At 48.3% G+C, this 23,937-nt stretch overlaps 1 protein-coding gene across 16 annotated transcripts in view; it reads left to right on the top strand.

The window, feature by feature from the left end:
- The window catches only part of MBNL3 (muscleblind like splicing regulator 3), a 79,936-nt gene that overhangs the window by 23,713 nt on the left and 32,286 nt on the right, over positions 1-23,937 (top strand). For 5 of the 16 annotated variants that reach the window (XR_010621794.1, XR_010621793.1, XM_065729407.1 and 2 more), the window contains exons 1-2: positions 1,475-1,562; positions 5,858-6,829. The exons of 3 other annotated variants lie outside the window; for them this stretch is intronic. Coding sequence is in view for 10 of the 13 variants with exons in the window: in XM_065729407.1 (XP_065585479.1) it covers positions 6,656-6,829 (174 nt within the window). In the remaining 3 variants the exon portion in view is untranslated. Of the gene's footprint in view, positions 1-1,413; positions 1,563-5,857; positions 6,830-20,488; positions 20,564-23,937 lie in introns of those variants that run through there. 8 more of the 16 variants (XM_065729404.1, XM_065729401.1, XM_065729403.1 and 5 more) reach the window with 3 other exon arrangements.

Here is a 23,937-nt window from a genome sequence, read left to right as displayed (position 1 = left end):
TACAGAAATGCATTTTTTCCAAATATTTCGTTAGGTACAGCACTTATTTTTCCTGTAATTTTTTTGCTGCAAGGTGTAAATGTGGAGAATTGCATGTTCATAATGGAGGGTAAAGCTCACCAAGTTCTTCTGTGTTGGTTTTTTTTTTTCTTTTTTTCCTCTGCACTGAGAGGTTTCCTCCTCTCACAGTTCTTTATTTTACCTGTTGTTTGCTTTGGCTTTCTGATTCCTCGGCTGCCACTTCTCCAGGTAAGAGAAGTGCCCAGGTCAGGCCAGGTCACGCCAGCACTGTTGTGAACAGAGCAGTGCATGCAGAGGTGGATGGTGGGCAGCCCATTTCTTGAGGACTGCAGCATGCAGCACTGACCCTCCCTGCAGGGCATCCCGTGTGTATTCTGGGGTGCCATAAATCCAGCAGCTCTAGCAAGGTGCTTCTTGGCAAGCTTTCTTGCAATGTGGGGGTACGGTACGTGCATCCTCAGCCACTGAGGACTCAGTTCATGCTGCTCTTTCCATAGAGGTCATGACTAGTAACCCACGTTCTGTAAAGTGACTCCGAGCCAGAGGCATTGAGTGAGTGTGGGGGAAGGAGGATGATTGACAGTAGCTTCTTGAGCACAGAGATGTGTGGTGTTTGCATGCCCAAACATCCGGCTCTTGCACACAGCCACTTTTGTAGCTGGTTTGCATCCTGTCAGTAAGGCTTTTTCCATTGCAGCAGCACTGGGTTTTTTTTATTTGTGTGTGGTTTATGGGTTTGTCCTTTCTGAACAGACAGCAGTCAGGGCTGTGAAGTTGGACTCTTGGGTATGCAGTGTGATCCTTGGTGATTCATGACCCTCAATAGCCACAGTGAGATCTCAGACAGAAACTTTTCAGGCATGGCTGTGGTAGAGAATCTGCTGTTTCTCTGTTCATCTGGTAGGAGAACAAAGGCCTTGCTTGTTGTAAAGGTCTACCTCACATTAGTTAACTTCCCTCAGGGAGAAAGTATCCAGGTACAGACTGTTCACAAAGGAAATATTCAGAGTGCCTACTGAGTTTCCTAAGTGTTTGCTTTAGTATGAGGGCCAGAGCAAAAAATAGAATATTTTCTAATTTGAGAGCAAAAAATACCTCTTGAAGGTGGTAGAAAATTCATTGACCTTCTTCAGCTTGGCTCCTGCAGCAGTCAGCAAGGAGAAAGAGCTGCTGGGAGGCTGCAGTGTGCACAGATCCCTCTGTTCCAGGCACGCAGCATGTGCCCACTGCCTACGCGCTGCTGGCACTGTCACAGGAATTTGAGTCTGCAGCAGTTTGAGATGTTTTTGTGTGATGCGGGGTAAGAGCCTTGCTAATCTGGACTTCAGCAGCAGAGCATCCGTGTATTGATCTCATGAGGGTTATTTTTGTGGTTTCTTTTGCTGTTCACAGCCGTGCCAGCTTCGCTTCTGAACCACTCATAAGCCCAGCAGAGCTGCTCTGTGATGCGGTCGTGGCAGTACCTGACTTGCCGCACGCTCTTGGGGCCCCGAACGAGCTTCTCAAATGTCACACAATGGAATGAATGTCACCATGGCTCGGTAGGTCCTGGCTGAAGATGCTTGCTTTCCCCTTACTGGCTGTGAAAGCTCCCTACCAAAAGTGCTTTACCTTTTCTTGTGCCTCGCTGCCGATGCATATACCGCTGTGGCACCCCCCAGCAGAGTCTTGTTGCTGACTGGACCTCTTTGGCACCTTCGAAGAGCAAGGATGTGGCTTCCCTTGTCCTTCTTTATTTCTGCTGTGAAAGTGGAGGAGAACAAACTGGGGAAGATGCTCCAGCTTTGCTTTCCATGGGGATGTGAAAATGCTGTTGGATTGTTGCAGCGCTCTAAAGGCTTTTGTTTCTCTTTCAAAACAAAATAGTTCAATGTGCTGTTTTTATTGTTCCCGTTTCTCTTTGCTGTGCAGTATTTCCAGGAACACAGCATTTGTTTGGATGGAAGCTGCTTTTTTTTGTCACTGAAACAGTCTTGCTTCTGCCTGTGAACGAGAGGTTTCACCACCCTGGTGTATCACGGAAGGGGCAGTGGGTGCACTAAGTTTTTCTGCACCCATTAGGACTCAGCAAAGAGCTGGAGCTTGGCCTTGAGAAAGCCCAGTGCCCCCTCGCTGTCTGCCTTCTCCCAGCAGGTGAAGTATCTTCCCTTCTCCCTCTCCAATCAGTTGGGATTAAAGCATTTTTGCCTCTCATCTGAGCAGCCACGACCTGGAAATTGTTGAGGAGCAGTAAATATAGGACCCAACCTTGCTGCTTTTACCGAGTCACTTTTTTTTTTTTTTCCTCTCTGGAGGGGAAGAACTAAGAGGGGGAAAAAAACCTCAGCTCTCTAAATAGAATCATTTACACGTGGGAGCTGCTCGAATCCACCCTGTCACACAAATTACCATCTCTGAACTCTGTCAGGAGCTGTGCTGGGGGGGGGGGGGGGGGTGTCAGTGCAAGAGATTGGTTTGGTGCGAGCAGGAGGCATCCAACCACCATGCGAAGACGTTTGTCCTCACATCACCTCGAGCAGCCGGGGCATCTCAGTCCTGCAAGCAGCCGTACGCCCTTCACTTGTCACACTGCTCTCGTCCCCATTCCCTTCCTTAGCTGCAGGGTTGGCTCTGACATCTGGGGCAAGCCCCCATCCTGCTGCATTTCAGGCAATTAGCGCCTGGCCCAGCGAGTGGCCCTGGAGCAGGGGCTTGAGCCTCATTGTTTCCTTAAAGGGATAAAACCACGTTCTTTTCTCTCTTTCACTGCTTTTTTTTTTCCTTTCCAGCTTTGATGCTGCAGTTGCAGCTCGGTTGGCCCATCTGGTCTTGCGGAGCTGAGCTCTGCAGCGGGCCTGGCTCGCTGGGGAGGGTTCAAAAGGCAGCACCTTGCCTTTGTTGTATTTCCTGCAAGCTAAGGGAACCTGTATTTTGTGGAGCTACTTTGTAACTCCGTTAGATGTTGGTTTTGGCATGGATACTTTTATTCCTCCTGTTTGAAACAAGCCGGAGAACAAAGCGAGTGAAACACCCCTTCCAAGAAGGGTAACGTGGAGCTGTAAGGATGTATCGTGGTGAGAATAGCTGTGATTGTTTGCTGCCAGGAGTGTCAGGGGTAGGTTTCTGTCAACTGTTTTTATCTTCTGGCTGTCTGCAGGGAGCCTGACTGCAGCGCGAGAGTGCTCTGTGTGATGTCAGCCCAGAAAGCACACATTTTAGGCTTTCCCTGTGGCTGCACGGAGAGGGAATTTGCAACAATCCAAACATTGACAGAACCGTATTTGTTGTCTCACAGAAAATCCTAGCTCGTGCTCCTCTGGGCTGCAGTCACGTAAGCCTGAACATGATGACTTCTGTCTGTGCTTGCTGCTCTCCCGGCCTCAATAAACCTGGGAACCAGAGGCATTTCTTCTGATTCAGCAAAGCACTCAAGTACAGCTCCAGTTGCTGCTGCTGTGCTCGGGGTAAAGCAGTGCTTAATCCTTGTGTGTGTGTAAGGAGGGATTTGGGCAGTGTGTGCTGTGGGGTGCTCTGCTGCTCATCAGGCAGGTAGCAAAGGAGCGCTGGCGCTGACATCTTATTTGATTAGCTCTCTCTGTCTGGGAGTGCCCTTGTGAGGCTCTGTGATGTTGGTCGGCCTGCAAGGAGGTGGGTGCGTGGTTCCCATGGCAGAATACTCCTGGTGTCAGCTCCTGGCCACCATGCAAACCTGTGCCCTTCTGCAGGCTGTGGGGCAGGGCTCTCTTTTCTGCTTCTATCAGCAGATCAGATACTTCTTCATAGTTCTGTTTCTAAGAGTTGTAAGAGAACAGGATGAGCTGTGTCACCTGTATCTGAGCATTTTTATGTTTGTGGCTTAATGCTTACTAGGGTTCACGTGACTTTTCTCCTGTCTTAAGGACCCAGAACAGCTTACTGCATGTGTGTGTGTTCCTGCAAAGTCTGTGTGTGCAGTGTGCTTCTCTGGTGCATAGGTGAGAGGAAGATGAATGCATGTTATTGTGGACTTTGGGATTTCTCATGGGAACGACCATCGTGACTACATTGCTTGCCTGATGCACTGTGGTTCTGTGTAGTTCAGAGGCTTGCTTTCCCTGCGGCCTGAAGCTGTGCAGGAGGCACCTCATGCACAAGATGGTTGTACTTCAGTCTGCTTGGAGCAGCTCCTGGGAGCATTCCTGCTAATCCCCACCCATATTTGACCTGTTGTAGCTCGTTTTGGAGAGCTGCACCCAGCCTGTCCCTAGCTGGCTGCAGGGAGGCTTCCGCACATCTTTTCCTGCTCGCTGAGCTCTCTTGGACTGGGAGCTCAGACATGAATGAATAGGATTTGTGTATGGATTTGCTCCGTTCGCAAAATCAGAGTTGATTGAGAGCATCCCTGTTCCTTAAAGTCCCAGAAGATGCGAGCGTGGCTGCGTGTGCTTTGTATTACTTTCCTTTGAAGCTTAAAACACACCTAGCAAACCTGATCTCACTGTTCCCCACCTGATGTCCAAAAATGCAGAGGTCTTCCCAGAAGCCTGGCTGAGCAGAACTTTCTGCCCAGTTGGAGCCGTCCTGCATTCAACAGTCAGGCACTTGGTTAGATACTTGACTCCAATTAGCTTAGAGCAGACTTGTAGTGTAGGTTTAACGAATGTTGTTTTCCGTGTGAAATAATTCAGCCCATGAATCAAACAGGCTCCCTGCCCCACCCCCTGCAGCCGATGACAGCAGCTTCCCACACGCCTTCCTCGCAGCATTGTGTGGCTGCTCCAGCTCCAGCAGGTCTCAGTTACCAGTCAGCGTAATTGCAGTAACACACCAATAATGCAAAAGGAATTGAAGCTTTTCTTGTAGTTGAAGGCTCTTCTGCAGAAGTTTGAAGCCTTAATAGCAGTCACACGAGCAACACGCTACGCTCCCAAAGTGCTTGTCAGGGTGCATGGCAACGCTTTAGGAGGTTAGAGGATGGGGCTTAAACAGTGCAGTCCTATCAGACGGTGCTCACAGAGTCATTAAGGTTGGGAAAGACCTCTAAGGTTGTCTAATCCAACCGTCAGTAACATTTGATGCGCAGCAGAGTGGAACTCTAAGGATGGCTTGCCACTGCAATGGATGCCAAGGGCGGGTGCGATGGGAGCTGCCTGCTCTGTAGCACGAGGTGCTGGAATCGGAGCAACTTGAGCCGTCTTCATTCTCCTGGAGAAGCGTGGCTGTGAACAAGGGGTTAATTTGCTCCCTGTGTGTGGCTTACGTTTCCCTGCCAGGTTTGCTTCTCATTTCATAGGCTCCAAACGTGCAGATGCACTGCCGTGAGCGAGCCGCGTGTCCTCGCGTCACACCGCCGGCACGGCCGTGGGTTAAATCCACCTCGGAGCAGACGGAGGGCTGAGCTGCGGCACTTCCTTCTGCTTTGTGTGCAGGGAGCCACCGCTGCTCTTCCTGCTGTGCTCCTGTGGAAGAGGGAAGGAGGTGGGGGGAGATGAATGGGACAAAATCCGCCCCTCCCCAAGCCCCCGGTACTGCTGCTTTGCGTGGCCAGGGCCTGGGCCGGGCACAGCCTCAGGCCGAGGCGTTCTGCGTGCAGTGGGCACACAAATGAACGTCTGCCAGAGGAGATCGATCTGAAACAATCTCTTTTATTGGGTGGCTGCCCAGAGCTTCTGCTGCAACAGTCGATCTAATTGGTTGCTTCCTCCTCCCATGCGCAGCTTCGTGTGGGAAATGCCCTTTTTATCTACAATGGCTGACTGCACTGTGCCGCACTGTCAGCGTCTGGGGAGCCCCGCGCGTGCGGCTGCTGCTGAACGCTGAGTTTGGAGAGGGGGCGATTGTCTGGTTGGAGCTGATTCTATTTCTCTTTTCCCCGCAGGTTGCTGAAAAGTGCCTTTCCTGAAGCCACCGCTGCTTGGATTTCTGTCTAGGGCTGCCTCTCTCTCCCCCCTCACCCCTTTTCTTTTTAATTTGGCGTTGCTTGCAGTCCGTACCCTGACGGCAACTCATCCATTCTCCTATTTTTTTTTTTGTGCTCCCCGTTTGCACGCAGTTTGCTCGGCCATTTTTTCCTCCCCCGACTATGTAGCAAATATATAAAGGAGCAAAAGAAAAAAAAAAGAAAGAAAAACCTAACATCCTTCTGCTCGTTTTGATGCTCGTGAACCATAATTCTGAGAAGCAAGAAAAAGGAAAAAAAAAAAGTTTTCCCCCAAGGACTGAGACCATTCCACAAACTGAAGTGCTGCCAGCAGCATATGCTTTTTGCAAGAATAATTGAAACCATTAACCGGAGAGCACAGAATTCTTTTGAAAGTCTGCCAGTTATTTTCAAGTAACTTAGGCAGTGGCACAAAATATAACACTTATATTTTAACTTCTACAATTGCACTTTTAGGAGCTGGCCTCTAATTTGATTTTCAGTTTCTCTGATAAGATTTCTATTTTATGATTGGCTTTATGTTTAATTCTTGTTTAAACAAACACGATTTGACTTAAATGAAAACCTAAGTGCTGATGAATAGGAGTTCTACCAAAGCAACAAGTTAGTTATTTCTTCACGTTTAACTTGAATTCACTTTTTTACCCTTTTTTTTAAATAAAGACAAAAAGATCAGCAGTAAATATTGCCCTGAAGAAGGGTGCGATTGCTTGCATTTTAATTTTTGTTTTTAATATGGCTGTGAACGTTTCCCTGGTTCGTGATACAAAATGGCTGACGTTAGAAGTGTGTCGAGAGTTTCAGAGAGGTACTTGTTCTCGGTCTGATGCAGAGTGCAAGTTCGCCCATCCGTCACGGAGTTGCCATGTGGAAAATGGTCGAGTTATTGCCTGCTTTGACTCCCTAAAGGTGAGGACGTCTAACACGTGCGTTCCCTAAGCTCACTTGCTTTCCTTCTCTTCCGAATCGCTCTGCTGTGAGTGTTACAGAATTGTTTTTTCTTTGCTCTCTTTCTGCTGAGAGGTTGGTGTGGGATGTGGCCCCTGAAATCTGGATTAGCTGGGAGCCTGCCTCTCCTTTGTTCGATCTCATTCAAAAATGGCAAGTTTCTGGTAGCTTTTTGCTTAGAAATCACAGCCAGAATGGAAGTAAGTGACAAGGGGGGGACTCTGCCACAGTGCTGTGTTGGTTGAGTCTGCCATCAGGTGTGACTGCATCGAGTGTCACATCACAGAGAGGGCAAGGAGAATTTCATGCAGAGTGTTTTCTAACTGTTCCTCAGGTCTTGATGCAGCTCTCCTGGAAATGGGGAATGCATGTCGGGGGCAGTAAATGAAACTGAAATGAGAAAAGTGGAGAACTGAAACCCAGTGCTTCATTTGTGTCCAGAGCGAGTTGGCCGTGTATTCAGCACAGAGACCTGAAATGTGCTTTTAATGAGCAGGAATGAAAGCAGCATTTTAAGATAATGAATCAGCTTTATGTGTATTTCCTGGAGACAGAGCTGCAGATGTACTTTACCACTGTCCTGTAGATGAGGAACAGGCAAAATATTTGGACAGCAGCTCTCACAGGAAGAAAAGGGTGTTGGGTAAATGCATTCTGCAAGGGATGTGACAACACCACTGCTCTGCCAAGCTTGTCCAGGTTGGAGCTGAGCCTTTTGGCCAGCGGTTGTCTCTGTACCTCAGTTTTGCAGGAAGCTAAGGGTTCTGGATTGCTTGTCCCTGTCAGAGTTACAGAGTAACTTTCAAAACTTAGGAAATACTTTGAGTTGAGGTTTTTATGGTTGTTCCTTTTTTTTTTTTTAAGTGAAGCCTCTCAAGGGTGGTTTAACTGAGATGATAAGAACCTTGAAATGTCATGCATGATCGCTTTTGAGAACTCTTCACATTGTGTCTGCTGTTTTGATTTGAATAATTAACCTGTTTGAATTTCTAAAAGGAATCTGGTGAATTTTATAGGCTTGAAAGTTTTCCCTTGTACTTCAACTGTTGCTTGAAAACCTTGGGGGTTTATTTTTATGAATGCAATGACTAACAGAACTGGTGGAGTTCTGTACGCGCAGGTTCAGACCGGGGCTGGATCTGGTCTAACACAAGTTGATCCATTTTATTACCGTTTGTGGCTTCTTTATATTTTCACTTCTGTTCCCTTTTACCGTGAGGTTCAAGCTTCCTATTTGCATTTGGTTTTGCTCGTTTTAATTTGAGTGTATGCAGCGACTTCGTTACACGGTGACTTTCAAATGTTTATTTACAGTGCTGGCCTTATGATGGTGAGGGACAAAAATATCCTTTATCAGATGGGGAGGGGGAAAGTCATGTCCTTTGTGCCCTTGAAACTTTCTGAATTGTTGCCAGTGGCAGCGCAGATATCTTTGAAGAGGTGGACATGTTTGTTTTGTAGCATTCATTTGTGAATTGAAAGGAGTGGGGTAACGCCGTGTGAGATATTTCCACGTCCCTTGCAACAAAAGCATGCTTCAGCAGTGGGGGATGTGATGGGAAATACTGTGTTGAGAATGAAGATCATATCCTACACTTTTTTCTTCTACAACTCAGCTTCTTCCCTCTGTATCTGGTTGTTAAAAAACGTTTTCATTGCAGTTTTCTCCTGACACGGTAGCATGTGCCCCTATATGTGCTAGTTAACCAATCCAGATTTTCATGGGAACAGTTTTTTTAGACTCCACAAGGCTGTCCTCAGCCTGAAGAGCGTGGACAGCTCTGCCTTCCCTCCCAGCCAGCACAGTTGGATGGTGGGGGCAGTTTCTGCACCCTGCTCCTACCCCGGGTGTGGGTCTTTGCCCTTCTTTCCTCCTCACAGATCCTCCAGGTGGGTTCAGGTGCTCTCGCTGGATGGGAGTGCCCAGTGCTGCTGCCCCACTGCAGGATGCAGTTCCCAGAACCACAGCCTACTTTAACAACCGGCAGGTTAGCTGAGGTGGGTGGATGCGTGTGTGCACCACACGTTTCCCAGAGGAGATAACAGCCCTGGTGACTAACCATTCAAACAATAGTCCTTCTGTTCTGAGGCCGGAGCTGGGCTTGCAAGGCCCTGTTTGCAGTAGTATCGAGGGGCTTGTGGTCATAACAGTGGCCTCCCTTACTGGTGGCAAGGGCAATGCTACGCACGTGTGTGGAGCTGTCTGAGCGTGCAACTGTTCTCAGCTAGTGGCTGTGATGCACTGAGTTCACCTTTGTCTTTCACCATACTGCTGCCTGCCAGGGGGTCAGCCCTCTGCACAGTGCTGGGCTGAGGCCCTGCTGCTAGCATTAACCTGTTACGGGGAGGTTTTGTTTGCCCACTGTGTGGACGTCTCTGTGCTCAGCTTCTTCCCCTGTGACAGCTGCGGAACGTTGATCCTTTCCTCTCTGATGAGAGCTCCATTGCAGCTCAGTGCTCTTTTCATCTTTTCACGGCTCTGCATTAGCACAACATCTGTGTTGCTTTATTGGGGACAGGATATAGGATGCTCGCAGCTAATAAGTTTTCCCGTTGTCTTGCAGTCACCCAGGGCTTTGTTCAGAGCTTGCTTATCTGCATCCATTGTGTAGTGCTGTTGCTTGTTTTTTCTCACAGACCTCTTAAGCCTGAACAATGCGTTCATACAGGAACTTTGATAACCCAGCATACAATGGTTTCACCTCACTTGTCAGGTCACACACAGTATCTATATGCTTACTGTGTGTTGGTTTTTTTTCCTTCCCCAGTCTCATGCAGCAGTTCTCCTTCTGTGCTTCCAGAAGTTGAGTGCTTCGGTGTGTGTGTGGGTTCACACGAGCATACGTTACCTGTAGAGTGTGGCAGGAAGAGACAGGGCTCTTGGTGAAGTGATGCAGGGGCTTTACTGACTCTGGGGGGGATCCACCTGCAGGTGTGGTATGGCTGTCGTGTGGCTGTGAAGAGCTTCAGTCGCCAAATATTTGGGACTCGATCTGGTTGTGAGTTCAGCACTGCTGCCCTGGAGCTGTGGTTCTTTGAAGGGAGAGCTTGCACATTTGTAGGCAGCAGAAGGAACCTTTCTCAAGCAGATTGATAGGGAATTTAAAAATAGTTCCTGTGAGAAGCTGTTCGCAGATTTGAATTGGGTGCCAAGAGAGCTCTCACTCTCTACACATGCTTCCCCCACCTCATTATTCTTCAAGAACTGTTATTTGAATTGATTTGTATGAATGGAAGGACAAGTGTGCCCTGCTTGGTGACAGGCAGCGTGGGGTCCCCAGGCCAGCTGCGGCCATGTCACCCCCATTCTAGAAGTGCCCTGGGCAGTGACTGCCTGGCCAGGTGTCACAGGGGCACGTGGCCATTGCTCAGTACTGTGGCCTTCAGGATGTCCCCTTCACCTGCAGGGTGTTGGGACAGTGAACAGCTGATGGCATCGTTCTGAAACGTCCTCATTGCTTTTCCAGAGGGGACACCTTGCCTGCTGCAAGCTGCTCACGGCTGGGTGGTGTACAGTCTGTTAGGTTTCGCTGAGGAGCATTTGTTTAAGAAGCTGCGGAGTAGAAAATAACACTTGAGCAATGGAGAAGACTGTGCTGTCATCGCTGTAAACCGAGATGGCCTTTGTGTTCATTCACCAGCTTTTGTCCCGGGCTTGGCACGCCCCATCCCATGGGTAGCTGATCCCTTTTGCAGGGGTCAAGACACGGTTTGCTGGCGCGTGCCACTGCTCACAAAGGCTCCTCGTGGCCCTGCAGTGGGCTGTGTGCAGGAGCTCATCAAGTCATTAACCTTTCCTTTCAGATGGGATCAGGCAGCCGCAGCGCGAGCCTGTCTGACTCCTAATTCACTAGCCAGCAAATCCTTGGTTTTGGTTCTCTGGTTTATAAAGGTGTCAGGGAGGAAAACCCACCAAACTCCTTTCTTCAGTAGGAGCATGGATTAGTAAGCAGTAAGTGTCGAGAAGGAGTGTTAGTAGATAGTGAGGTGCTATATAAAAATAATAGGTGATGTGTGCCAAGTGCTCAAAGAAGCTCTCATTTGTACTGCTCACAGTCTGTCTGCACTGTGGACTCGTGGTTAAAAACACAAGGCCAGCTTTCTGGGGTGTCTTTGTTTTAATTCACTTGGAGTGTGGGTGTTCTCACGTGCAAAGGAGTCCTGACGAGCACCATGAGAGACAAAAGGCAGTGCAGTGAGAACTTCGGGGTTGTGAGTTTTGACTCTAGGAGATAATGTGTTAAGCACATCGTGAAGCTGCTATGTGTTTCATAGCATTTCCATATAAAAATGGCCTGTGAACAGGCAGAAAAACAGTAGTTAAATGTACCAGCTTTACTCAGTGGTGTGTTTTCCCAGAGTTATCATTATCTGGTAATAGTTTTCCAGCTCACACGGCAGCCTGGGAGCTGGCTGTGCTTTCATTTGGCACTGCTGTACCCGTGGCAGTTCTGTACAGTCGTCATGCTAATTTGTACTTGTCTTGTGCTGACTTCACTGAAAGTATATCTGATAGATTTGATTACAAAACAGTAATATATATATTTTTAAACTATAAACTAGGAAACAACTGAAAACACCCACTGAACTTAGCATATGGTTATGTTATTTCAGAGGAAGAAGACAGAAAAGAAACTCATAGAGATATTTTTGGACAGACCCTGACTGTTGCTGCTCAGTGTAATGGAAAGGCAGATAACACAGGTGCAGTTTTGAACCAAGTCACCTTTGAGGGAAACCTTTACTTCCATCAGTTTAAGTCATTTACCTGTGTAGTGGTAAGGGACTTAAAGCATTCGATGCCAAGAAGTAGATTGGCAGCCACGTGTTGTTGACATTCAGTGTCTTGTCTGGATGCTTGTGTGTCTCATGGCATATTTAAAGTGCTTTTTTTTTTTTCCTTAAGCTACTGAATCAAATAACTGAAAGTGGTTGGGGGAAACTTTATTTAGTTTACGCTTTATTTGTAAGAACTGTTGTTAATGTATTAATCTTAAAGCAGTCACTTGTACTTGAAGGACTGTTTTCTGACAGAGGAATGTGTCCAATGTGTGCTGACAAACCTTGCAGTGATGGCTGCTGTCCTGAGCTGTGCCTTTTGCTTCTCTGCCCTGGGTTACTGCCTCTGCACTGGGGCGAGGAGGAGAGCAGTGTCTGTTAGGGGCTGAATTTGAGCTTGGGAATCTGAGCTGTGTGGGGCAGCCCTGGTTCTGTGGAGATGTTGCAGAAGATATTTTAGTTTTGAACACGAAGTGAGCACTGTTCTCCCCAGACCTCCTGATCCTCTTAACCCCAGGAGCCTTCCTCCCACAGGAGGTTCCCTTGCTGCTACCTGGTGGTTGGGTGCCAGTCTGGGTCAGGTCCTGGGGTCAGGTTCAGTGCTGGTACAGGGCTGCGTGCAGCCCGGACCCCTGAAGCAGCATTGGTGCAAGGTGCTACACAAGACCACTGTCCTTTTCTTTTATTGTGTAGCTATACGGATTTATTGCAGCTTCTCTTTGGGTGAGTTCCTTGGGCGTGTTTGCATTAATCATGTTGGAAAGCAGATCAGTGGCCACAGACCTGTCCTGAGACCGCGTGTTGGAGGCAGCCTCTGAGGGGGACATGCCAAGCAGATTTGGCAGTGGGATCTCACTGCCAAGCTCTCCTTTCCTCGTCCAAGCAGCCCTGGCAATGCAGAGCCTCTGTGCTTGTCTGCAGTTTGGATTGCTCTGCTCATGTCTCTGTGGTGTGAGCAAACCACCATCCCAAAAGGCGAAAACCAGCAGCATTTACATTATTAATATCAGCCAAGAGTAACCTTGGTTTTCTGGTTGGGAAGATGATGGTAAAGTGCTGACTGCTGCTTAGTTGACTGAAAAAGCAGGAGAGAAATTCTTTCGGGATGTGACTTAAACCCTTCTGAGTTAATGGCGTCCACTTAAGCAGATGCATTTTGAAACCTTTTATGGGCATATTGCAATGTTGTGCGGGCTATGGCATGCCGGCTCCTGCTCCCAAGGCTCACTTCCCTTTTTCAAGGGCAGAGCCCTCCAGACTGAGGTTCCAGTTCTGTGAAATAGCAAGGCTGACTCGAAGCACTTCAGGATTAACGTGGAAAGCAAAGAACTTGTGCTGAAGCATGAGCTGTTGAGCCAGGTTTTGAGAGAGGGAAATTGTTCTTCCTGCCTTTCTCCACGGGGAAGAACTGTCTGCAGTTCCCTCTGTCACCTCTGGCTTTCCAGTTGGGGAGAGCTGCTCTCCGCACACATGCTCAGCGCATGCTCCTGGTGGTGCTGCCAAGTCTGCTTGGATGTGCAGGTACAAGTTTGGTGCCTGTGACCCAGTGCAAGTGCAGTGCTGTGCTGTGCAAGCCCCAGGGGTTTCCTCTGCACCAGAAGCCTGGCTGGCAAGCTCTGGCAGCTCTAAAGCTTACCCTTGTGTGGCTGTGAGTCAGAGCTGGGAGTTGGCCAAGGGAGTATGGTTGGTACAGTGAGCTCTGACACCTCAGTGTGTGCTGCAAACTGCGGCATTGCCAGATCCACATGGGGCCTTTTCCAGAGCTCAAGATTTGCTTCTTCCAGCCTTGATCCATAGCACTGACACGGGGATTTTGGTAAAGGCCCCAAGCCTGCGTGTCCCTGTCCCCAGGGAGAGGCAGAAGCCTCATGAATGTGGAGCCACACTGGAGCACTGTCTCATCCCTCACTGCTGCATCAGCAAAACTGCCTTGCCATGTCTCTTGCTTCTGATTGCATTAGCCTGGTGAGGTTGGCTCGGGGGAAGAGAATGGAAGGTTCTTCAAGGAGAATGACTCCATGAGCTTGTACAGTCACTGATTTCTTCAGTAGCATAGCATCAGCTTGGTGTAATCCCTTTGCTGAGAATAGCATTCTGCTGCTTGGTTCACCCATCTGAAAGGGTGCAGTAATGTGCATTTATGTAATTGAGCTGCTTGGAAGATACGAAACAAACATAAACAAGATGTGCCAGGTTTTCTGGAGAGCCCATCGTCTGACATCTCCCACAGAATATTTAAATAAGCAGTTAGATTTCCAAGTGAGGAGCTGAGCTCTTTGAAAATCTGCCCCTATAAATATTGTTATGCTGGCATTAAAATAAATGCTTTGAGGCACTTGGATGAATGTTTCTGCACACAGGCAGTCTTAATGCTTATTAATGTTGTTTATTGCTGTTCATAAAATAGCAGAGAACCAGGCAGTGACCTTTTCCTGTCCTGTTCAGTCCCTCCTGCCATGTCTAAGGATGGCCTTCTGATCAGAGGAGAAGCCAAGGACTTGGAAAACCAGTGTTCAGGCTGCTTTAAGGTGTTGCAGTGCCAGTCTGTGCTTAATTGCACTGCTTGACCTCTCAGGAGCAATGCAAAGAAAAGAAGACTTTGAAGATTGAGTAGAGCTAAACTACTGTAGTAACAAGACTCTGTGTGTCTCAGGCAGGTGTCTTAACTGAGGAAGCATGTCAAAACCTGGCTCCTTCTGAATGAATAGCTATCAAACATGGTTAATTCTTCTGCAAACAAACCTGGCTGTTGTGAAAGCGTTCTCTCTTTTGGTAAAAGGTAAAAATACTCTGCTTGACTGTAGTTAATATGTTCAGGTGGTAACATCTTGTTACTGTTCACACAGCAGAGAGTACATGGCAAAAGGAAGGCTGATCTCTGCTCTCAGAAGCCTTCATGCTTGACATCTGGCTCAGAACATTGCTCGATGTTTGGCATCACGTTGGGCTTTGATGTCCCCCCATCACCAGGAGAGCTTAAGGCTGTGATTCTGGGCTGGTGAGTTTTAACCTCTGCCTGCATCTTTACTCCTGCCTGAAGCTGGCACCGTGGCTTGCCTGCACTGGTCCCTGCAGTGTGCTTGGGCTCTGAGCTGGAAAGCTGTAATCTAGAGGTGCCTTTCTGCAACATTTAGCTTAAAGCCGTGGGGAGCGTGTGCTCTTGAGGGGGGAAAATTGGCTTGCTGAAAAGTGAGTGTACTCAAACCAAGCACACTTGCAATTCCTGAAGTTTGTAGTGAAATGTTACAGCAGATGGTCTGCTTACAATGCAGGATATTATTAGAACCATGATCAGTGCTAATAAGGTCATTGGCGGTGGGAGAGGAGATCGGTGCCTGACCTTGTTTGAGAGGTGGCAGCCTGTGTGCCAGGGGAGAGGTGTTTCTCTTGCAGTTGTGGAATGTGTATGTTTTAAACAAGCTACTTCAGTGTGCATTCATACATCTGCATGCCAGGGAGAAGCACCTAGTGCCCAGTCCAACACATCTGCACAGAGGATGACCCACGCCCTTGGCTAAGTCCACAGAGCATCACTGAGTAGCGAAGAACAAACTCTTCTTGCAGTACCAGTCCCAAGAATGGGAACCCAGGACCAGCTTAGCTAGCTCTACAGAAAGGCTGTGATACCAGAGGCATTGCACGGTTCTCTGGTGACCCATTAGTGGTGTTTGCTGGCTTTTGTCGTGCAGGAGTGTGGGGATCAGCTGGGTTGCATCAGTGGTGTCCACACCTCTGCCTAGCAGTGGCTGCAGTGATGCTTAGGGAAAGCACATGGTGAACTGTCTGCTTTTGTTGGGAGGAGATGGCTGGGCAGCATGGCCACAGGAAGCTGCAGCCTGTCTGCCTGGGAGCGTGGCCTTGAGAGCTTCATTCCAGACATTATCCTTAGGGCTGGTGCTGGGAACCGATCACACGGAGATTAGGTCCTTAAAGAGCCCCTGTCACAGCTGAGCAGAGCTGGAAAGCAGAACCTCAGCATGTAATCCTGACTGTGCTGCCTGATACTGCTGACCAGCATCTTCCTCCTGCTGTCTGTTTCTGCAGGATCAGAGCATGCGTTCAGTTTTGTTTTTATAATTAAGTTCCACCTGATCCTGCAAAGTCCTGGCTTCCTTTCCATGTTGGCACTGCGGGTATCCAGCGCTGGCAGGGCTGAAGAAGTCTGGCAGGACAGGAGGAATCAGGATCTTGCTGGGTTGGGCATCTTTGGATGTGGTGTTACTTCTTGAGGCAGGTGTTAAAGATGCACCTGGCTTTTTTTTTTTTTTTTTGCAGGAGCTCTTCCCAATCTTGCTCCCATGTCATGAGACTTGCAGCCTTGTTCCAAAGCCCTGTTTCTCCATCTACTTTCTGCTCTGTTTCCCTCTTCCTTCTGGGCTTACTGGTCCCCTAGCCCTCCATCCTTGCCAATGGGTGGTGGTATCAGTAGGGACTGGACAAAGTGGCCTGAATAAGTCTCTTCTGCTTCTCCCTCCCTGTTGCATCTGTGGTCACTTTTATTTCTTGGTGCATCTGGCACACGAAGATAAGCAGCAGTCATCACGGTTAGCTCCCTGCAGACCTTGGCTCTCTGCTGTGTCACTCATGTTGCCTGTACAGCCCCTGTAGCACTCAGTGTAGGAGCTGGAGCTAGGAGAGCAGGCAGCGTGACTCAGAGGTGCTTGGAGCCAGGGAGCTGTCAGGGCTGATGGAAATAGGACAGGGTTGGCTGAAGTGTGCTGAGAGGGAGGCGGGGGCTGCTTCAGGGAGAGGGGCAGCTCCCCAGGGCTTCCACGCATCCCAGTGGGATGGGGAAGGCTGGGTATGGGCATGCCAGCAGGGCCAGAACAAGCTGGTAGAGGGAGGAGGTGATCCCACAGCACCAGCACTGCTTCTCCACCAGTTCCCTGTCGAAGTGCTGTCACCAGAGCCCACTCAAACAGCTCGTGAGAGCCAGGAAAAAAAGTGCCTTGGGGGCTGAGAGACATAGGGATGGGGTTGCTTTCAGCTGGTGGTGCGGAGATGGGAAGAGAGATGTCTGCTGCAGGGAGGCAGGAGCTCAGGCAGCACTGCGACTGCAGCTCCCAGAAATCCAGCAAAGAGGGGCTCAGCTGGAGACAGGCAGATTGTGCCTGAGTTAGCAAGTCTTTGAGGGGTAAGAAAAGTGCAGAAGTGGTCTCCTGCAGAGCCTGTGTGTGCAACCTGCAGGCTGAATTCAATTGCTTGTATGGAAAATGCAATTGAGTTGGTCCCCCTGCACAATCAGAACTGGATGCTTTTCTCCCCCACGCTCTCACAGCCTCGTGGTTGTGGAGCATCAGTAATTTGGAGGAGATGACTTAGGAAGAATGATAACAAGCAGCTCCATGTTGTACCTTCCTACATGCAGTGAGATGTGGTGGAGAAGGGGACTCTTCACGTGGCACAGCCGCGGGGTGACAGAGGCTTCCCCCAGCCATATGTGCTTTGGTTTTCATCAAGTTTTATGTATTTAGAGTGAAAACTTGGGGCATGTTGTTCTGCCTCTGGGTAGTGCTTGGAGCAGGGACCTGAGCTGTGCCATCGCCAAGTGCACTCCTGCAGCCGATGCTCCCCTGCTGTGGCCTCGTGTGATGTAGCACGGGTTGAGTTAAGGAGGTTTTTATTGCTTTGTTTCTTTGCATGATAATGTAAAATCTTTACAAGTATTCACATGGAATAGAGCTTACATTAGCAAGGATGGAAACACCGATGAAAATGATTTTTTGTTATCTTTAACTGTGCTAATTCCTGGAGGACGGTTTTTAAGTATCTTTGCAGAATGTAACCCTGCCAGGAGCAGCCCAAAGAGAGGAAAAAGTTTTAGTACTGTTTTTTTTTAATAATCACTCTTTAAATCAGAGAGGCTTACTCAAGTTTGCATGGGATTTCCGCCCGGGCTCCATCAGAGCCCATCTATCAGCGTAAGGAGCACGAGCGTTTTTTCCAGCCGGGTGTTTGCTGACGTAGGCACCGGCTGTGCTGCATTCCAGACTCACTAATGACACTGGAGCTTCTTTGCAGCTACTCCTCCCACGTGGCCAGAGAGGCTGCAGATGTCCTCAGGAAAGGTCATGCTTCCTTGCAGAAAAATCTCTCCTTGCCAGATCTGGGATGGACCCATTTTGCTTAAACGCAAATGGATGTTTGCATCAGAGCTGACTGTCGTCCTGGTTGTTCCTAATCAGGGCACTGAAAGGGCTTTTTCTTGCTGCCCTTTTAAGAAAGGATTGTGCTGTGTCTGAAGGTCTCTCTTGTTGGTGGCAGAAGCAGAATGCATGAGGTCGGGTGTCTGCCAGCGTCGTATTGTCAAGATAGCTTTTAAAGGCTGGTTTCTATTAGAAAGCAAATCCTTGCATTCCTCCGTGTCTGCACAGGGCTGAGCATCAGGCAGCCTGCATTGTGTGGGTGACTGGGACAAGGCTAAGCAGCTCAGAGTGAAGCTGAGGGCAGGAGTTTGGAAAGCAGGTCGCTGATATGGGAAGGGCAGAAAAACCCCACAGTACAGTGAGCAGTTTGCTTTTAGTGGCTGAAGCCTGAATAAGCAGGTGTCTGTGTGGGGTTATTTCTACCTCCCTTGGCTTTGCTCAGTGTTCCTGAGCCTAAAGACACGAATGTAACAGTTATTAAAGACAAAAACTCCAAATACCAAAGCAGCAGATATGAAAGCCCTGATCTGTTCCTTTCCTGTTCTGCTGGAACAGGCAGACACACGCACATATCTGCAGCATATTTCCCTCTTAGCTGCTCTGTTACTGAGCAGTGTTATTCCAGGCTTGTACCAGTGCCACTCAGAGGAGAATTTAGGTCAGAATTTTTGGCAGGGCAAAAGTTACATCCTGCAGAAGAAAGTGGTTGCATCTCCAGAATGAGATACAACCTCTGTGTCCTGTCCTGCAGCCCTCCTTACAAGGAGGGGCACAGAGCTAATCAGCAGCTACATGGAATTAACCTTTCAGTGTCTGAAATCGTGGCTTCTGTGAAATGCATTATTTGTTAGCCCTTATCCCTGGCACTGCTTGGAGAAAACAAACGTTACCAAATTTTGCCATCTTTGGGCATTTCCAGAGCTACTCTGCATTGTGGATCTGTGGGTCAGTGTGGAGTAAGGGTGCAGCAGTGCACCTCCTGGAGCAGGCTGCTGTGCTTGCCCTGTGCTGTCCTGTGTGCTGTCAGGTGCTCCTGGAGGAAGCAGAGCACAGATCTGCACAGACCCTCTTCAGGCTCTGGGTAACAGGCTGGAGTCTGTGAGGAACGCTGTAATTAGGGCAGATCATTAAGATGTTTTCTTTTTTTTTTTCTGCTGAGGCTGTTCTAATAAATTCATCATAAATTAACAGGTTTTCAGAAGCTGGCACCGAATTTGGCATGCTGTCCCTTAAGACTGCCTGCCTGGGTGGTGCTTGTGACTAGCACACGTGTCCTGCAGTTAAATGTGTCCCGTAGCTTGCTGCATGGTGCTGCTAAATTCTTCCTCTGCCCACGGAAATGGCCTGTTGTTGTCTTTGGCATTGTGAGCCCTTTGCTCCTAACCTCCATGGCCAAATGGGTGTCTGTGACAGACCTGCCCAGTTGTTGCTGCAGCCTGCATGCTCCAGTGCTGCTGCGGGCCCTGCTCTGGACTCTTAGCAAATATTTGCACTGCCTTTACCTTCCTTTCACTTGAGATCTGAGCAGAGATTGGTTACATACCTGCTTTCTAGTGCTAGGCACTTCTTGAAGAGCACATCTGAAGGGGTTTCCTTAAGAGAAAAACCCCAGCGACTTAAATGTGCGTATGTTACTGACTGTAATAAAGAATAAAGGACACACTAAAATCAATCTCCGAAAACTAGCCAAGGTGAAATATTTGCCTGGAGCAAGGCAGGTTTTATTTTTTTCCTTCCCTTTGTTATTTTCCTTTTTTTTTCCCCTTCCTTTCAAGCCTCCCTGCCCTGGATGGGGGAGGGCAGCCCAGCTGAGCAGGCTGGAGGAGCTCTCCGGAAGGTGTTTTTGGTAACAGTGCCTTTAGTCCTGTGCCCAGCAGCAACTTCGTTACATCATGGGTGTGAAATCGGAAGTTTGGCACGCTTTGTATTTATTTATTTGTTTTAACCAAAGTCCCTGATGCCTGGTGGAGCACAGCACTGTGTCTGTCTGTTCCCCTGCAGCCACCTTAGGCAGTGCGTGCCCGTCAGCAGCTGCGGCTGAGCCCACCCAACCCATCCTGCCGAGCTGTTTTTCCAGGCTGAGGATTCTCCCTGTGAATTGTCAGCCCAGATGGAATTAATTTTTTTTTCTTTTTTTGAAAACCAGGAATCTGTTTATGCCCATTAAGCTTTTGCTTGCAACAACACAAACAAAAAACGGGCTGGTACTCAGATGCTACGTTTGTTTTCTGCCAAGTTCTTGCAAATAAACTCTTGTCTTGTTTTGTTTTCTTCTTAGTTTCATTTTTTTAAATACTCAAACCCCAGGAGAGGCCTCCTCAGCATGGCTTTGCCCTCTGCAGACAGCAGTGAGCATTGGGCTTGGCCACGTGGCTGTCAGTCTCTGTGCTGTCTCTGTTTGCCTTTTCCCTTGTGCAAACGTGAGGAGCAAGGCATCCGGCCGTGGTCACACAGCCCATATTTGTATTCATGAGCACAGTGCTTTAACATTTATTCTCCTGGGCTTTAATGTACTTTGCTTGGTCCTGTCTACGTGTGGTTTGGCTGCTTCAGTTGTAATATTTAACAGAGGCTGTAGGTAGAGGAAGGTCAGAAGCATCAACTTTCCATATGACCTTGACGGATTCAATCAGCCAGTGAAAGTTGTAGAATTGGATTATGGGATTTGCAATGAAAAAGTGGTTTAAGGCACAGGAGAAACTACACCTGGTATTTTCAAAAGCTGCCCTGGTTTAGCAGCAATCTGGAGAGACAGAGCAGGAGACAAAAGGTGGGAGACGTATTAGAAGGATTTTTGGGTCGTGGGGGGGGGGGGGGAGGTTGTTTTTAATGCTGTAGTTGTGCAGTGTTATCTGAGAGACTGCCATAGCTTTTGTAAGTCAGTGGAATGCCATCTTGTAGGTAGAATTGATTTCTTTCATTATGAGTAAACCCTGCACAGAAATGTTCACCCCTAGAAATGTTAACACTGCAGGATGTCACCTGCTTCGTGCCCTGCACTGAATGCATGCAGCAGTCCTAGGGCTAAGCATTCTCTTTACCAGTTGCTAAGTGCCTTCTTTCATAATTGTTATTGATGAGTTGCTTGAATTGTTCCAGGACAAGGAGTGTCTGTAAAAGCTTGTTTCACCTGGAGAAAGCTGTGTTGGGTGTTGTGTTAAAGAAGCATACTTCGTTATGCTGTAATGTTCCTGAAGCCCAGCGTGTAGCACAACAGCTGGAGGAGGTTAGGAATGGTCGGTTCCAAACTGTGAGCTGGTGCTGCTTCTGTTTGAACCTCATTCCAAGTGTGTGGTGGTACAGATTGCAGAATATAGCCTAATCAAAATGCATTGGTGGATACTTTAAAACAAAAACAGAACAAACTCTTTATTCCTCTTTTGAGGAATGAGCTTACTGTCCAATGCAAATAGTAATCTCTCAGATAAACTTGTTTTTTTCCTGCTCTTTGGCTCTGCAGTTCATAAAAAATATACTTTGCCAGTGCTGTGCTTTCTCAGTATATATTTTTTGGACTTGGTAAACGCTGCCCATTGCTTGGAGCAAGCAAAAATGTTCCACAAACCAAGAACCATAAAATCAATACACGTTTTTCATTGAGCGTAGCAGAGCATGCCATTGGCCCGAATGAAGAGAGCTTGGCAGGAGAACAGAGCTGGAAAGAGTTGTCAAGATGTAAAAATATAATGAAGGAGCTACAGGGCTTTTCCCCAGCAAAATAACTTGAAGTTCTTACAAACTCAGAACAGTATAACAAACAGCTTGGAATGAAAATCCTGCGTGAAAGCAGGACAGCCATGACCTCTTTGTGCTGTCCTGGGGAAATGCAGCAGAACATTGCTGTATTCAGCAATGTGCAAAAGTAAACTTCACTCACAGCAGCTCTCAGCTTTCTTAATTGCCAGGTGAATGAGGAGCTGGGAGTTCAGCCTGTGCCTGTGGCTACTTGGGGTCTGACAGAATACAGCAGAGGCATGTCACTCTGTTCCTAATTAAAGTTTTTAAAAATTGCCAGGGTGATGGTACGCAGTGAAATACACGGGCTCCATGCTAACAAGCTTGCCTGCATGGAGCTGGGTTTGCCTGCAGAGCTCATTGGCTCAAGGAAGAGTTTGGTGATAGCTCTGAGTGCCTGTCAGTGGTTAAGGTGATGCTAAAAAGGGTACGATGATGCAGAAATGTTGCTGTATTTGCTTTTTCCTCTTGTGTTCTGGTTTGAGCTGTGTAACAAAAACAAGCCTGACAAACATTTTGAGGCTGCAGATTTGTTCAGGAGTCCTAGATATTTGTGTTTGCATCCCAGCAGAACACCTCTGCTCTGGAGGAGTCCCAGGTCCAAGTGCTTCTTAGCTTCGTGCCCACTGTTTGAAAGGGCTGGAGTTGCAGTAGGATTTGACCACACCGTACAGGCATTTGCTTCCAGTGTTTTACTTCTAATGTTTGGCTCTTGACATGGTTTTACTCACCAAAAGCTTTGTGCCTTGCTTCAAAAATAAAATGCACTGGTGAAATTGCTTAGCTACTACGCTGTTTCTGCTGCAGGGAGTGAAGTGTGTCCCCAGTTGGAGCAAAGTGCTGCTGTTTGTCACACAGTGCCTGATGACAGAGCCTGCCCAGCTGTACTGTAAGTGCTTGACCATAGCCCCATCATCTCGGCTGTGTGTCAGGCTGCTAGGGGCAGCTTGCTTCCCAGTCCTAGGCTGGAGAACGCACTGCAGTGTTGGTCCCCCTCGATGGCTTTTGTTTGGACTCAGATATACTTGCAAAAAACGATGCTGATGTTTTTGTTCCTCCTGGCCTTCCTTCCATCCCTCTGCAAAGCAAAAATAACCCAGCAGAGCAGTCACAAGGGTGAGACAGGGAGGCTGATGAATGGTGCCAATGTGCTAGAGCCAGGGATTTTTGTCTGCTTCCCATTCCTTCTGCATTTTTCTTACTCACTGGACAAGAAGAGCTTCACTGGACTGAAGCGATTGTATTTGCTTGATCTGCCCTTTTTTTTCTTGTTGCTATGAAGCCCAAATCCTATTTCACCTCCTGGCTCTGCTCACAGCTGTAAGAAGAGAACCAGGCAGAGCAGGACAGCACTGTGCCCCAGCATCACTTCACTGGGGAGAGCACTACAGAGCTCCTGGGTTTGCCTGGAGGGCCTTCTAGCTCCCTTCTGCTTGCACATGCCACTGAGCTTTGAGGTTTTGCTTCAAAAAGACCCTCAGCTCCTGTCAGAGCTGCCAGGTGTCCCCTGCTTTCATTTGAAATCATGTGAAGCATCAGGGTTCGCTCGTCTCAGTCAAAACCAAACCTAGGCTTTCTTTGAAAGGGCTTGACCTGGTGTTCATTGAAGCCAGTGGAAATTCAGTCGCTGTTTCAGTGACAAGCTAGGCTGTCCTGGTAGCTGGGAGCTTGTGACAGCTCTGTGGGCTTTTCCACTGCAGCTGTGGGGATGTATGAGGGAATTTGAGAGTACAGTATCAGCTCTCCTGTGTCTAGCACTGTTCTGAGCTATACAAGAGCAGGAGCTTGAGAAGCATTTGGTTTTGGTCTGATTATTCCATGCAGAATGTGAAAGGGTTCATGTGGCAGCTGCAGGTGCTGCTCTGTCCTAACTCAACTCCCCTTGGGGTGGGTGTAGCAGTGTTCTGCCTGCACGAGCTCATTGGGCCCAGGTGGTGGGAAGTTCAGCAAAGTCAGGAGAAACTCATCCTGTAGACATTGCAGGACAGTGGTTTGTGCTTCTTAGGGCCTGCCTGAGTTGTATTTCCAGCAAATAACGTATGCATGAACTGTACTCATTCATAGCTGTGGTATTCATATCACAAGACCTGTATCATCTGTACCTGGGAGTTACCGGCTCGACCACAACTCTGGCATTTTTATCCGTATGCTTTGAAACTTCTGTATGGTAGGAAATCCACGTTGCTCCCCTTCCCATCGAGGCTGATTGCCATCTGGTAGCTCTGACTAGAAGATGCATTGTGCTTTTTCAGCAAGTCACCTCAGACCACTGGCTCCTTTGCCCCAAACATTCCATACAAGTGTATGGTTCAGCCCTGACCCAGGATGTGTGTGAACCACCAGCTCTCCAGCATCCATCCTGCAACGATGGTCGGAGGAGCAGAGGGAGCAGTAGAACTGGAAAGTCTC

Source organism: Cyrtonyx montezumae, unplaced genomic scaffold (genome assembly GCF_038088225.1).
Source record: "Cyrtonyx montezumae isolate F1298 unplaced genomic scaffold, pur_monq_1.0 scaffold_11, whole genome shotgun sequence".
Classification (NCBI taxonomy): domain Eukaryota; kingdom Metazoa; phylum Chordata; class Aves; order Galliformes; family Odontophoridae; genus Cyrtonyx; species Cyrtonyx montezumae.
This window is presented reverse-complemented; position numbering and strand designations above follow the sequence as displayed.